The 16,154-nt window shown below is 40.7% G+C and overlaps 1 protein-coding gene across 2 annotated transcripts; it reads right to left on the bottom strand.

The window, feature by feature from the left end:
• On the bottom strand, window positions 1-13,855 carry LOC141442785 (uncharacterized; the record flags this gene model as incomplete). 2 transcript variants are annotated; one of them, XM_074107902.1, is given in 9 exon segments in its annotated part: window positions 1-141; window positions 1,299-1,379; window positions 2,072-2,178; window positions 8,976-9,033; window positions 10,294-10,448; window positions 11,167-11,286; window positions 11,731-11,833; window positions 12,779-12,841; window positions 13,769-13,855. In XM_074107902.1, coding segments are annotated over 9 exon segments (861 nt in total), but the record flags the coding sequence as incomplete, so codon positions are not given.
• Between the last annotated feature and the right edge of the window lie 2,299 nt (window positions 13,856-16,154).

Raw genomic sequence — 16,154 nt, 5'->3', positions numbered from 1 at the left:
TTATCATTTACAATAATTTGGGACTAACTTTATTACCTAAAAGCATTCAATTCTTTATCCTTGGAAAGAGAACTCGTAGCCCTCTCCGAAGCTGTGGGGACCTCGGTTTTGACTCACCACCTCATTTTCAGCTGGACGGTACTGAAATAGATTAGATTAGATTATTTATTCATTCAGTATAAAATTACGTCATAATTTGTACATGTCAAAGTTACGAGAATTTATACTGAAATTGTCAAGAATACACAAAATATCAGAAAACAATTAAATGTCACAAAATTTGAAAATAGAATTAAATAATATAAATTCGAATATAAATATAAATTTATATTTAACCTCATTCATAGGTAAGGCCAAAGTACTAACGGCCTACGCTAGCTGGCGCGGCGCAGGTACATACAATCCATCACACGCGACGCGAATTCGTTAATAGCTATTTTTTTTTATTCGACTGGTTGGAAAACGAGCAAGTGGGTCTCCTGATGGTAAGAGATCACCACCGCCCATAAACATCTGTAACACCAGGGGATTGCAGATGCGTTGCCAACCTAGAGGCCTAAGATGGGATACCTCAAGTGCCAGTAATTTCACCGGCTGTCCTACTCTCCACGCCGAAACACAACAGTGCAGCACTGCTATTTCATGGCAGGATTAGCGAGCAAGATGGTGGTAGCAATCCGGGCGGACCTTGCACAAGGTCCTACCACCTGCATGCCCCTATGTTCTTCCCCGAGACTCAAACTATCTGTATACCGAATTTTATCTAAATCGGTTCAGCAGTTTTCACGTGATCCGCGGTCAATTAAACAGATAAACAGACAAAAAAATCTAAAAACTGTTGGAACGTGTTTTGTTCATTTTGAGTAATACGGTATTTGACAACTCCTGATTTTGCCATATCTTAATAATTATTATGAAAATATAGATATACAGAAGATACCTAATGTTTAGCGAAGAGAAAATTTATTTCGGTTGATAATTGGATTTATAGTGATTTTTGAAAAATCTATATACCTGCCTCTTACTCAAACGCTTTTTTCTATGCAGCAAGTATGGCGGTACTGGCGTGTGACGTCACATGCCAGTATGTCTCTCTCTGTCTAATCTTGAATTTCAAACCTTTATAACTTTGTTATTTGTAAAGGTAGCTTAAAAATTGTTTTTCTATTCGATAACAGGCATTGTGAAGTTTTAATTAATAAAACATATACAAAATAGTCAAATACCGTAGTACGGTAGTCAATTTTTTTTTAATATCTTCCATCTTTCGAATAAACTTAAACCTAAACTTGTCGCACCTGTCCATCGTCTTCTTGGCCGGCGCGCCAGCTCTGCGGGTAGTACTGCGCAGCCGCGGCCCGCTGCCCCCCCTCTGCACCCTGTAACCAGAATTCAGTAAAAATGGCCGCGCCACACAAGATTTTTAATGATGACAGGTGCCAACTAAAGGGTATATGTCTAGTCTACCTACTGTACGTTACGCACAAAAAAAAACCCAAATGTTTCATTTGGCAAAATAAATGTTTCAGTTCCCAAGTATCAAATTTCTCCGAAACCAAAAATTTTTCTCAGCATATTTTCTTATGGTTTTATAGAGCACAGTAGGTAGGTTAGGTTAGGTTTGTTTTTTGTGTTTGTTGCAAGTGCAAGGTCCTCGAGGAGAATGGCGTGCCAAATGTTCCTAGCATGCCATTGGTGGGAAAGGGGGTTCAAGAATGGCTCCCCTAGAAGATGAATCCGGAAACGGATAACCGCCTCCTGGCGATGTAGCGGGTTATTCCGTTGTACCGCTGCGTCGCTGGCAGGGCGGCGAGGAAGGAACACCCCGGGGGTTTTAGTGGGTAAAACCCCACATAACCTCATCGCCTCCCCGTGATGATGGGGTATCTGGTGGCAGATTTCCCCCGGGCAACAAAAAAAAAAAAGGTTTGTTTTATGAAAGATCTGGTAATATGGTTTCGGAGAAATTTGATACTTGGCAAATGAAACATTTGCGAAAAATGTTTTGCCCAAACGGCAGAGAACCCTACTGTAGCAAAATTGTCTGGAAATCGTTCCATTGTAAGCCCACCTTATCTTGGCCCTGCCAGTTCTGCTGCTCAGTTCGCTGCTGGTTGTGCTGCTGCTGCAGTTCGTACTGCTGCCGTTGCTGCTGATACGCCTGTTGGTAGTGCTGGTCTGAAAACAATAGATTTTACACAAATGTAGTAGTTACTACGTAAAGGCTGACCAGAGTAATAAAAAACCTCGCCATATTGCGGAAAACTAATAGAACTAATTTCTTGCACTGGTAACACTATCGTCGCTCGCAGGCAAAAGTACTAAAGCGACACTTTGGGCTAAAATGAGTTATGCATATCACCAGAATCAGCGAATTTTTCTGCATCAAACTGTCTAGGTTTCAAAAGTGATTGGAGCAAAATTTAACTTTTTTTGGCCCTTTAGTCTTTCAAAAAACGCTTAAATTTGGGAAGCAAATCACTTAATGCAGCATCACTTTCATTTTTCATTTTAGTACTGTTACCTTTTTGCCATTTTAAGTTTTACTTTCGTTCAGTCTTTTGCCATTTTTTCTAGTTTACAAATGTTGGACGTTAGTATTTTGTGCAAAAAAAAAGAAATACCTTTGTCACTAGTAATTATGCCCTCCTCGAGTTGAAGTTTTATACACCTTTAGTCGTTTGGTTGTATTGATAAGAATTCATTTATAAGAATTTAGCTATTTGTTCTTAAAAACTAAAACAACGTTTGGCATTTTAGCCATTTAAACATATACAAAAGCATACAATTCAATAGGATTAGCAAAAAACTTCACGAAATATTATAGATGGTGGAAAATTAGTCATTACCCTTGACCTTTATCGTGTAAAAAGCGTTTAGTATATATACGTAGTAAAACATCATTGCAACTCCATGTTTGGTATAAAGAAACATCATATTTTCTTAAGATTTATAAGGTTATTTATAAATTATAATGAGTATTATTCCTTAAAACTTAAAGTTCTTTTTATGTTGCCAAAGGATAAAAGAAAATAGTATGTATGTCTGTAAACTCTTTATTGTACAAAAGAAAAGAAACACAACACAATTGACAAACTTTGAGATACTTGTACAAAAGGCGGACTTATCCCTTTAAGGGATCTCTACCAGTCAACCTCAATAGTAAATCTATTTCAAAATTTTGTAATTATAATTTGATCGCTACGGTTCTGTTTGCATCAAATAAAGATGATGTTCGGCCCTATTTGAAATTTAAAGTAAAAAGTTTTAATGTTAGGTACATAAATAGCTTAAGTTTAGTCCAGTAGGCCCCCTCGAGTTGTCCCTGGCGCAAAGGTAGCCATCAAACTGGCCGCTTTACCACGTTGAATGGCGATAGACAATCTTTGCACCAGGGTACGAACCCGCGCGGGCGTGAGACCCCCTTCCCGTAATTCGACGTCCCACTTCCCGAATGTAAACAATAGCCGAATAATTCTCCCGTTTTTTGACCGCAAAATCCACCGCGGATTGCCGCGGAGTGTTCAGCTGAGGTGCAAGACGGCGAAAGTACTGACGCACGTAACTTCCGACAGCAAACACTTCCCGTTCTGCCATGGCACTAAAGTTAAGCTATCTGGCCTTTTGCTGTCGGTTCGACAGAGGACCGGAGGCTCCAGAACGCAGAGGATGTAGGCGGATATTAAAGCCCTCTTCAGTATGTCAAAGAGAGCGTAGTGGCGCGGAAATTTTCCTGAACACCGACAAGAACTCAACGCGTGAAATGGCCAGGGTGCGTACCGGTGGCTAGGTATATTATTGGTCGATATAACGTTCAGTGGGTATAATGAATTATCGTACAATCTGGAATACGTAATACTATTATAATAATAATGTGTTGTGCCAAAAAAGTAGGTTAGGTTAGAACTGCGACCCTATCAAGAAAAGAAACTGCCTGAAAACTAGGTAAGGTTAGAATTGCAACTCCAACGATTTCATAAAGAAAACTAAATTATATCTACACATTATACTACTAAATACTTAATACTTATAGCATAATATTGTGAAATTATGTGTTATTTGTTATAACCGATCATCTTAAGCCCTGATGGCCATTTGCTTCCACCATGGAGCCGCAGATGCATTTATGAGGCACACAAACATCGCAGCCCAGGCGGAGAGCTACTGCCACCCACAATGTGTTGTTGTCCAGAAGTATTCCCAAATGAGGAGCAAGCAAAGCCCATAACCACGCTTCCGCTTTGATTTTTGATACCGACTTCAGCCTGGCTAAATCCACTCTAGTGGCACACCCACCCACAAGTGCCAGAGCGTCTCTAGCCCCCACGTCATCCCAAACTCGTTATATCAGCGGAGCCCGAGGCAGCGACGCTATTAGGTGTCGAGCCGTCCACCTCGCCAGTGCACCATGCACAGACGGAATGGTAAACCCATCTTCATGAGAATTTTTAATTTTAAGAGACAAGGCCACTATAATAACTCCATGTACTGTTGTGAGGAAGACTGGCAAACCCACATTCTCCACACGCCGCAAACTGAGACCAAACTTGAACATGGGACTTGGTTGAATTTAGTAGTGACGGGCAGGCTTCCTCCAGGTCGCATTCTGTCCTTAAGACTATCGAGTCCAAAGTATATGAGGCCGGTGTGTGAGGGGCCGTTCGCGTGTTAATGTCAGATGACTCGGTAGGACCTCCGGGTCTTGAGACGCTTGTGTTCTTGCGTACGAAGCATCCTCCAGCGTCCCGCACGTTAACTTTCCCTCGAGAGCCAGATCGGTCCATTCAAGCCTTGCCGGTAAACTTGGAGGATGTGGTGCGAGCACTAGGGTCATGCCATAATGGGTCAGCCGTGAGCTTAGACGGAATTCGACCAGCTCATTTTCAGCTGGGTTTTGGCACACTGAGGGGGTGTGAGGTCGCGATCCACAACACGCACTTTCGTCACGGAACCCGGAAATCCTGACTGTGTCGTCTTGAAGTAGGATCGCAAGAACGCGTTCAATACTGGCGAGAGGGATGTTCTGTTGGGCGAAGTGAAAAAATACATTCCCACCCTGTACCTTTTTTACACCAGGTCTATCATTCTCCTTCTAACCTTGTCTACGGCGATTCTCAAATTCTTTCGCAGGTGGGTGCGCAGCAGGGACATCAGCTTGGACCGCTTACCTTCAGTCTTGCTATTCATGAAGCACTGTCGTCTCGAAAATTACCTCTTAATATTTGTTTAGATGATGGCACCTAAGGAGCCTAAGGTCGTAAAGCAGGACTTGGCTTTCCTTATTCCCCCCCCCCCTGATAGGTATAGGACTAAAGGCGAATATGGGACAGGTTTACTGCTGCTGACCCGCCTGTTCTCCTTCTTTAACTTCTTTAAGGTCTTTCTTCCTGGTCTCAAAGGGCTTTTACACGAGACCTTTACCCTCTTGGGTTCTTCTATTTTCCAAGAGGCCATTTCTAGTGCACTAGAGACCAGGAAGCGTCTATTTTGCTCGCCCAGGAACGTTTGAAGAGTATTAATACCCATCTCATCTTGACTCTGTTACGAATGTGTTTCGCAGTTCCAAAAATAACCTATTTTTGCGGCGTGCGGCGGATGTGGGCTTACCAGCGTTCCTCGGATCGGCAAATGGAGTTGGTGGCCTTATCTCTTAAATTTTTAAATCTCATAAAGGTTACCATTTCGTATGTGGAGTGGATGATGCACTGGCGAATGAGACTGGCGTCACTGCACGGGGCTCCGCAGATACAATGAGTTTGGGATGACGAGGGGGGCTAGGGACGCTCTGGCACGGCCTATGGGTGTATCCACTGGGGTGGGTTTGGCCAGGCTGAAGTCGGCATCAAAAGTCAAAGCGGGAACGTCGTTATAGGCTTTGCCTGTTCCTTATTTGGGAACACCCTTGGACAACGACTCATTGCGGGTGGCAGTAGCTCTCCGCCTGTTTTTGTTTGTGTGCCTCATAGATGCAGCTGCGGCTCCATGGTGGAACCGAATGGCCATCAGGGTGTGTTATGACCAGTATAACAACTTTAGATATACTTTCACTAGATATAAAAGATATTTGGCATAAATACCAGTAATTCATTATACCCACTGAACGTGATATCGAGCATAGGTTATATCACATACATTATACCATCAATCAGGCCTACGCGTCTGTTCCAGACGAATTTTGGCGTATTGCCTGTGCACAACGTGTTTGGTGGCTGACTAGACCGATGCGAGAGCGACATGTTCGTCCACATCTCTGACAAGAGAAGTCTGAGGATGTTGGTGCAGATCGGCCTTGGTGTCGTTTCTGTCTCTTGTCAGCAAGTGTATTGAGCCAGGCAAGCCTTCATCGCAATACTTGCGGCCCTCCAACACACGTCTGCGCCAATCAGTGCATTTTTCCGCCAGCTTTTCTCAGTCTAGGTGGTCAATTTTGAAGACGGCCATGTCTCACTTAGCGCAGTCCTTAAATCTCAGCAAAGGTCTCACGACGTTTCATTTGATTATACCATAGTAACTTGATTATGTTAGTGGCTGTTTCACCATCCATTGATTAGCGTTAACCGCCGGTTAAATGTGATGCCGTCTCTGTCTATTCGAACAAAACAAATAGAGACGGCATCACACCTAACCGCCAGTTAACACTAATCAATTGATGGTGAAACAGCCCCTTAGTATATTAATAGTTTGGTATATTACAAGTCCATGATACCGGATAGTTAGATCATGAGAATATAACAAATGTTGTTGTACCAATAGTGCGTTATATTTCTTAATCGTTATATAGACCAATAATATATCTAAAGTTGCTATAGCACCATGACGCATCAGTTTGTTACTCAGGTTTCTTACTTATTAGGTACTAATAAGTACTATAATGTTGAATGAATGAATGAATGATTTATTTGTATAACATAGAAAAAAATTGTTCTGAAATTTTTGTTGAAATGCTAATTAAAGTTATTACCTACAGAATAAATTAAGGTATTTTACGTATTATTTCATCCTTAAACCAAGCGTATGCTTTGTATATACACCAAAAATACTAGACATGATAATAATAAAATATCTCAAAAAAATAGTGAAAAAAAACCTTTTGTGCATTTAGTTAGAAATCAGATGGTGCCTTTGTGATTGTGATTAATAACCTTATAACATTAACAAAAGTCTAGTGTTAGTAACAGTTGTTAAGTTATTTGAAATTTTAGCATAGATGACTAATATTTATTATAATTAATGAATATTATTTATATAATTTCTGTTCAGTAGGTACTTTGGAATATATTTTCCCTTGCGATTTGGTAAATCAGCATTACGAACAGTTTGATAAGAAAAAAAATGTGTGTAGTTAGTAAAACATACTAAATTTATTGAGACGTAAAATCACATTAGTTAATTTGAAATATGACGTTTGAGGTAAATTTTTACGTTTAGTCTTTTTGCCTGATTGCATTTGCTCGATGACTAGGGGACAACTTACTAAAGCGACATTTATCTCCTAAACCAGTGGATTTTGCTATGAATTATTAAGACCTTATTATAGTCTATTAAATTATGTGTCATATATTCCGGAAAATTTTAAAATTGGTTGTCTGGTTCAAAAAGTTATGATTTTTTTTCGTAAAAAAAAAAACTTTAAATCGCTCTCCTGTAAAGTTGACGAAGTGTCGCTTTAGTACTTTTGCCTGCCGAGCGACTTTTAATATTATTAAAATGTCATCTGTCTATTGCTGTCAAAGTTTATTTTACAGCTGTATTTTACAGTGTTGATTTTGTGTTTTTATGCGTTAAAATGCCGAAGATTATCCATAGCCTTGGACGGAAAATAATTCACAATGTATAAAAGTATTTTTCATAGAAAAAGTCCGAAGGTTAAGAAAATATTCCTTTAAATAATATCTCAGTAAGTGTAAAGAATGTTGCAATATAAAACGTAGAAGTGCTGCCCTCGCGTCAGGTTTTTTATATTACTGGTTAGCCTTTAGATTAAAAAGTAAAACTGAAGCAGCAACTTAACAGCGGTTAAAATAATGTGATTTTAACCCGATTCCGTGGGAATATTGGGAAAAGTAGCTTATGTGTTATTGATCTTCGTGTTGCTATTGCTACTTAAATTATTAATTGTAAAAGATGTCAACGTCTATTATACAAGGTGTTAATTAAATAACTGAGAACGAGAACCTCAGACACCCCAAAAATATTATCTCATTTTAAGTTAGTTGATTGTATTTATTTTTGTATACCGTCATTATTTTGAAAGATATTCGTGTGTTTTACTAAGTCAGTAATTCTACGTCGTTTCCAACTCTACACTCATAATTTGTATTCGTCAGTTGCGCTTTGACGTTTTAAGAGGAAAATCACAAATCACACATTGACGGCAAAACAGCCAGTAATATATTACCGAAATAGTATGCAACCTCGTTAAAATTTAAATTGGCGTTTGTAGCAGTCGTAACTTTTAGACTGGGCACAATAAAAAAGGAATTTAAGAACATAAATACAACCTAATTTAAAACATAGTGTAGGTAAGTAATCGATTCTACTCTCGATTCTGAGCAAACTACTTTCTGGTTTCCAGTTATTTAATTAACACCTTGTATAATAATTGTTATGTGTTATTCCAGCTAAGCTATGTATTATGGTAGTATGTAATAGTAAAATATTATTTTTTTTTATTTGACTGGATGAAACGAGCAAGTGGGTCTCTGATGGTAAGAGATCACCACCGCCCATAAACATCTGCAACACCAGGGGTATTGCAGATGCGTTGCCAACCAAGAGGCCTAAGATGGGATACCTCAAGTGCCAGTAATTTCACCGGCTGTCTTACTCTCCACGCCGAAACACAATAGTGCAAGCACAGCTGTTTCACGGCAGGATTAGCGAGCAAGGTGATGGTAGCAATCCGGGCGGACCTTGCACAAGGTCCTACTACCTGCAATTATGTGATATTAGGATGTACTTCGTTTAATACGTACCAGGAGTGGGCGGCGCTACGGGCTCAGGACTCTTGGGCAGGTGACTGCCTTCGAGGATCTAAAACAAATAAGTATTTGTAAAAAACTAATACGTTTTGAACATAAAACTACAGTGAGACACTCATGTTTAATGAAATAAACCTGGATTACTCAAGTCTTTTTTTCATGTTATTTATTCTTTAATTTTATACTGTAGTTTATAAGATTTAATTTTATTTTGAAAAAATTACTTTCTGCCAAGTTTCTTGCGGCGCATTCTTCTTGGCAACGATGGTATTTCCGAAAGCGCTGATAGTTTAAAAAAATAACGTGTAAAAGAGCCCATGGTGGCCTACTTACTGAATAAATGATTTGAATTTGTCTTAAATCGAGTTTAGGTCGACATGCTTCGAGCTCATTCTTAGCCCTTCCGAGCCCCTAAGAGCAACGCAACTCGGCGGCTGCTGCAACACGCGCACTGCGCGCCACCGCTCTGCTCGCGCGACCACCCAACGAAACTAATATTGGCGCACAACTACCCACGTTTTCATTCCACTTTTTTACTGTACAGGGCATAAATATCTATACACCTTTATGCTACTAACCATAAGGTCGATGTCTACATATATTTGATGCTATAACTGTATTTATGCCCTCAAATGTACATGGTAGGAATTGGAGATGTCAAAGTCACTTTAAAACGAACATTATCCCTGTGGCGTTTTTCCGAACCGGTGGTAGATTTTTTGACATTCATGGTTGTTGCCGAAATTGGATAAAGATATTTTGACTTTGACTTCGACTTCTTCTTACTTGAAAGCCGTCCTTGCCAGCTCTGTAGGAACTTAAGCTTGACTAGCTGCCCGCTCGGTCTTTAATGAAGCGTGTCAATGAGGGCTATCGCGTATGAATTCGCCGCTAGAGGCGCTAGTGTAGCGTGAGGTCTCCGAAATGTCAAATCTCATAGTTTTTTGGTGAGCTACGCGGGTTTATTTATAATTAGAATAATTTTGTGAATATTTTGCAATATCTGAAATTAATTATGGCAAATATGCGTTCCGGGGCAATGAATGTCTGTGCTTTGATACAGTTTTGTCTTTCGGAAACCTTTGTCCTCGCTTTTTTCCGAACAAAACGGGGACTATGCAACACTGTGGCATGCTCGATATTTTTATGGTACGGTTTTAAGGTGTATTAAATATGATTTTAATCTGAACTTTGTTTTCACGCCCGTAATAACAGACTTTGAAAGCCATACTTAAAAACCTCACGCAACAGTGCGCCATCTAGTGAGACAAAAAACGATAGTCCTCATTATTTGGTGGTCACTTGTTCTCACCTGGAAGCCGTCCTTGCCAGCTCTGTACTTCAGCTTGACCAGCTGCCCGCTCGGGTCCTTGTACTGGTACGCGCCAACCCTGGAGCCATCGGGCTCGATCTGCTCGCCCGCAGCCAGGCCGTTGTCGGAGGCGTATTCAAAGCGGAAGGCACCGTCTGTAGGGAGAAGTGTTTAAGTAAGGTGCTATTAACCCCTGGTATGGTTGAGAGGCGGATCCGTGTTAAATTTAATGCTACTTATAAAGCTTACGCTGATAGTTTCTGAGCAAAGCCATGGACGGACAGATAGACAGACATATATGCCGAAACACTACAACTACTACAACTAAAACTTAACTAATAGTGCTGCGTTAGAAACTATAACTTTAGTTCACCACTTAGGAGTCACCGGTAATTTTACTTTTATAAACCGTAAGCGTACCGTAGGTGTGTACGGGTTGTACCTTGTTTTGCCTAACATGTTTTCCCATATTTTCAGTTTGCCTAATGTTAGATAAACTAATATTACTTAACCTAATGTTTCATTTTACCTAATTTACATTTTGGTGAAAGTCATTTTGTATACAACTTACTTTACATAATTTTGTTTCGCCTAATTGAATTTAGACAAACTATTCATATAGTAAAAGTTGTTTGGCAAAGTGAAATTAGGCAAAAAATTAGACAAGTCAAGGGATACCAGGTGTAGGTAGTGCGACGAGAGTTGAAATGAATGATTACACACACAGCTACATCAAGAACCGAGTGCACAAAAGGAGAATGAATGAAATGTATGAGTGAATGTCAAAATCCGTGACCTCATCTCTGGTGGCACTACCTATAAGAGACCGTAAATGCTCGATGCCTCGAGCGCTGCTAAGTAGTGTATACTCACTAGAGGTGAGAGCTTGCTTGTGGTGCAGGATGGCAGCTTGCTGTTCCTTGCTGATGCTATAGGGGGCGCGCCACGGCTCTTGGATCGGCTGCAGCGGCGCCGACGGGGCCAGGGGGGAGCCTGCGACAATGCAGCTTAAGTAGCGTAGTAGAAATAAGCAACCTGAGATATGTATGCATAAGAAAAGAGAGGTATCCCATCTTAGGCCTCTAGGTTGGCAACGCGTCTTCAATACCCCTGGTGTTGCAGATGTGTATGGGCGGTGGTGATCTCTTACCATCAGGAGACCCACTTGCTCGTTTTCCTTCCAGTAGAATTAAAAAAAAAAAAAATCGTGTCTAGATTCCTATCCAGCGGTGGTGTAGGGGTTATAGCACGCAGCACGGATTGCTGAGGACCTGGGTTCGATTCCCAGCGCTGGTCTCTTTTTCTGGTTTTTCTGTGCATCCATGTCTCAGTTTGTATTTTCGATATGGTTTCACGGGATACCCGTAAAAGTATAAATTTGGAGTTGAAATAAAAAATACAAAAAGACTCCAAAAAACCAATCATAACTGTACGTACCCCTCCAGTTCTCATGCACGGGCGCCGGGCGCCACACCTGGCTGGCCTGGGGGTCCACGTCGTTCCTCGCCGGGGTGAACATGCCCTTCTGGTAAGACTCCACCTGTCAACGAACAAACAGACAACACACATAGTAATTTATCGGACTTTCACTTTCACACATATAGATAAACTTTTTTTACATAGTTTTTTTTTCATGGTTTAAGTATACTGCTCAAAAGAAAATAAGGGCCACCTGAATTTTATGGATGAAACGAAAATACTAATAAATATATAATTCGTTATAACATTCCTTGTCTAAAAACACACTTTTCAATAAATTAAATACCAAACATATTTTTGATTGATTGATTGATTAAGTACTGGTAAATTCAATTGGCCTTATATGAAGGGTCCACGGAAAGAACATGCCTAGTCACCTTTTTTTTAATTTAGATTTTAATCTCAAAATGTAGAGCTCACAAAGTATCACTATGACTTACGATTGAATTAAATAATCTGAAAACAATATAAAATCTATTTTTTATCTTTTAAATAAATGGTAACCATAGTAATTGTTCGTTATGACTAACGTTCAAACCGCTATAACTCAAAAAGTTGCTTAGATGACGTTCTTTCCGTGGACCCTTCATATTCTTTCGTTACGAAATGGGCATATTAAATTTTTATGGAATTTTTGTTCTTCGTCATCATTAATAGTGCTCGCTTCGCTATTCCTATTCTGAGTAAGAAGAACCCAGAATTATACTTACCTAAATCGCAAAAAACCATCATTCAAAGTGAAAACGCCCCCACTTGATCGCAAAATACACACAGCAGGGCTGCTACGAAACTCGAAAGTCGAAGTTCGTGTCGTGCCGTCCCTCTGACACTTATACTATTTAATACGAGAGCGAGAGGGACGGTACGATACGAACTTCGAGTTTCAGGTTTCGTAGTAGCCCTGCAGGACGGCAGCGAGTCCGGAGCGTGTCGGTTCAGAAGGGTACCACGACTGATAGATTCTAGACGGTCACACAAATAGGTACTAGTTCTAGATTGTTCTTACCCTATCCATTTCAGGGGGTGCCTTCCAGGGACGGGCCAAGGGTTGGAACAACGAACCTCCCACCTGTCACATACATACATACTTACTATAGCAACTAAAGTCAGTTTTTAAGCTACGTTTTCACCAGAGATGTGCTTGAATGTGTTGCGAGGAACGAGTGTTTCATGGACCAATAGAACGCTTCGTTTACCTACCCTGGCTCCGCTCAGCTGTTTCCACTAGAGCGGTGCTGTGCGAGAATACGTAAAAAAACCGGTCAAGAGCGTGTCGGACACGCCCAAAATAGGGTTCTGTAGCCATTACGAAAAAATTAAGTAATATTTTTCTAAGGATTTCGTATTTTATACGGAATCTTCCAAGTTTAGGTATATTTTATACCTTAGGCTGCTAGTTACTCATAAATTACTAATAATTCTCAAGCAAACTTAGCCGTTATAGTTTTCCTTGAAAGTTTGATATACTTACTACCATCCTGAATTTTTTCAAATTTTTCCACCCACCGCTTTAGATTTTAGAGGGGGGGACGCTCGATTTTAATGAAAATTTGCACTTTAAAGTTGAATATTTCGCAAACAAATCACTGAATCGAAAAAATTGTCTTAGCAACCCAAATGGTTGCTATCCATAGCAAATGGTTTTAAAAGACCTATCCAACGATGCCCCACACTATAGAGTTGGATGAGATAAAAAATCACCCCCACTTTACGTCTATGGGAGGTACACTATTTTTTTTTTTTTTTTTTAGTTTTTTATTGTACCGTTCTGTCGCATAGTTTACATATATATCGTGCAAAATTCCAGCTTTCTAGCATTGATAGTCCCTGAGCAAAGCCGCGGACGGACAGACAGACAGACAGACAGACATGGCGAAACTATAAGGGTTCCGTTTTTGCCATTTTGGCTCCGGAACCCTAAAAAAGACTGGAACGGGAGTGAAGCCGCGGACAACAGCTAGTTTATAATATTAATAGGTCTGTGGGGATCACTCACGTGCTGTTTGAAGGTCTGCGGCGCGTAGAACCCGTCGTCATGCGCGCGCGCCGCTATCGCCGCGCACAGACACCAGAAGCATATTAACTGTCGAGCAACAATATCTTGAAACAAGCACAATTTGACAGAATGACAGAATTGTAAAAATTGAGCTACCTTCATACCAAATTTCAAGTTTCAAGGACAACCGGAAATACATATTTTAAAGGCATGAGAAGTGCTTTTTTTATTTTACCACTTTGTCTTAGTGACTGATATGTATATTCATGACAAATTACAGCTTTCTAGCACTAGCTTAGCCGCGGACGGACAGACAGACAGACAGACAGACGGACAGACATCGCGAAACTATAAGGGTTCCTAGTTGACTACGGAACCCTAAAAAGTAACATGTAAAAGAGCCCTTTGCGGCCTACTTTCAGAATGAGAGCTATCGCGTATGAATTCGCCGCTAGAGGCGCTAGTGTAGCGTGAGGTCTCCGAAATGTCAAATCTCATAAATATATATAAATTAATTATGGTAAATATGCGTTCCGGGGAAATGAATGTCTGTGTTTTGAGACAGTTTTGTCTTTCGGAAACCTTTGTCCTCCCTTTTTTCCGAACAAAACGGGACTATGCAACACTGGCATGCTCGATGTTTTTATGGTACGGTTTTAGGCACTTGTCCCACCGCCGACGATGACGAGAAGCGAGTAGAGCGAGTAACTAGAAACGAGTGGGCGAGCAGCGAGAAGCGAGTGTAGTTTTTGTCGCTCGGCTGTGTGTTCGCGTGCGACGGGCGATTACTCGCTCCACTCGACTCGCTCGTGCGGGGCGGCCGCCAAGCTGACATCGCTGAGCGAGTATCTATAGCTCAGCGAGTTTATAGCTCTTGTCGCTGCGACAAAAGATGTAAGAGCGAGTTTCTCGCCGACAGTGTGAACTGCCAGCGATCAACTATTAATATATGTGTCTCTTTTACTCACACAAGATCTTATATCTTTTGTTCGTTTCTTGAGCGAGAAAAATAGTCGATAGCCAATCGTTTCCTCGCTGGCGGTGAGACAGGTGCCTTAAGGTGTAATTAATATGATTTTTAATCTAACTTTGCTTTCTCGCCCGTAATAACAGACTTTGAAAGCCATACTTAAAAACCTCACGCAACAGTGCGCCATCTAGTGAGACAAAAACGATAGCCCTCATTAAGGTATTTTGAAATAACTTAGGGTCCTGATCACTCCACCGAAATTGCCCTATATTAGCAAATTTCCACCTACCCGCATTATCACTATATCACTGCACAAACTCGTACACACTGTATGACGTTACGAAAGAGCTAAGCATATATAGCGTTTTGTAATACGCAATGAACCGAAAACTGACTGGTTGGAATGCAAGTGGGGCTGCAATTTGAGTGTTTGCTGCGCTAGTTGCCAAGTCCGCTTATAAATCCCTTTAGGTGCTCTAAGATTCAATATCATCTCAATATTGAAAATACAAACTGAAATATAGATGCACAGAAAAAACAGAAAAATAAGACCATCACTGGGAATCGAACCCAGGTCCTCGGTAATCCGTACCGCGTTGGTATACCGCTACACCACATGTGGTCAACGTTACCGACACGAATTTCCCTATGCACCTCATATCTCAGCTTGTGTTTCTTACTTAGTCACTTAAGCAGCGACGCTAGCGACATCTATGCCGTAAGCCCTCAAACTTTTTCGGCATTCCTTTGGAACTAACCGCTCACCCGGACAAGAGATATCGTTTCTAAGCAATCAAATTAAGATTGGCAATCTTATTTTTCTGTTTTTTCTGTGCATCTATATTTCAGTTTGTATTTTCGATATGTTTTTTTTTTAATCAATGTGTACAATACTGTCACCACAAAACCAACACGAAACCGCCGTCAAAGAAACAGATGGTATCAAAATGAGCGACTATAGTGTTTTATTTAATACTAGGTATAAAGTTGAAGCGAATCAAGGGCCCCATGATAAAATTTGCTACAGGCCCCGCGCTGGCTTAATCCGGCTTTGGTTATCGCGCGCTGTTCCCTCGGAAATGTGCATTTTTCCGGGATAAAAAGTAGCCTATGTCACTCTCTGGCCCATAAACTATCGCTATGCCAAAAATCACGTCAGACAGACAGACAAACAAACAGATACACACACTTTCGCATTTATAATATCAGTATGGATGTTGAAAAACCGCCGACAATTGTATGTATGTAAACTCTTTATTGTACAAAAAAAACAATCGACAAACTGAGATATATGTACAAAGGCGAACTTAGCCCTTTAAGGGATCTCTACCAGTCAACCTTTGAGTGGGATGAGAGGAGCATTCAGTTAGGGTCCGAGAAGGAGTGGAGTTTAAGAGTCTAAAAATAGTGGAAGCT

This window comes from Choristoneura fumiferana, chromosome 26 (genome assembly GCF_025370935.1).
Source record: "Choristoneura fumiferana chromosome 26, NRCan_CFum_1, whole genome shotgun sequence".
NCBI lineage: Eukaryota > Metazoa > Arthropoda > Insecta > Lepidoptera > Tortricidae > Choristoneura > Choristoneura fumiferana.
This window is presented reverse-complemented; position numbering and strand designations above follow the sequence as displayed.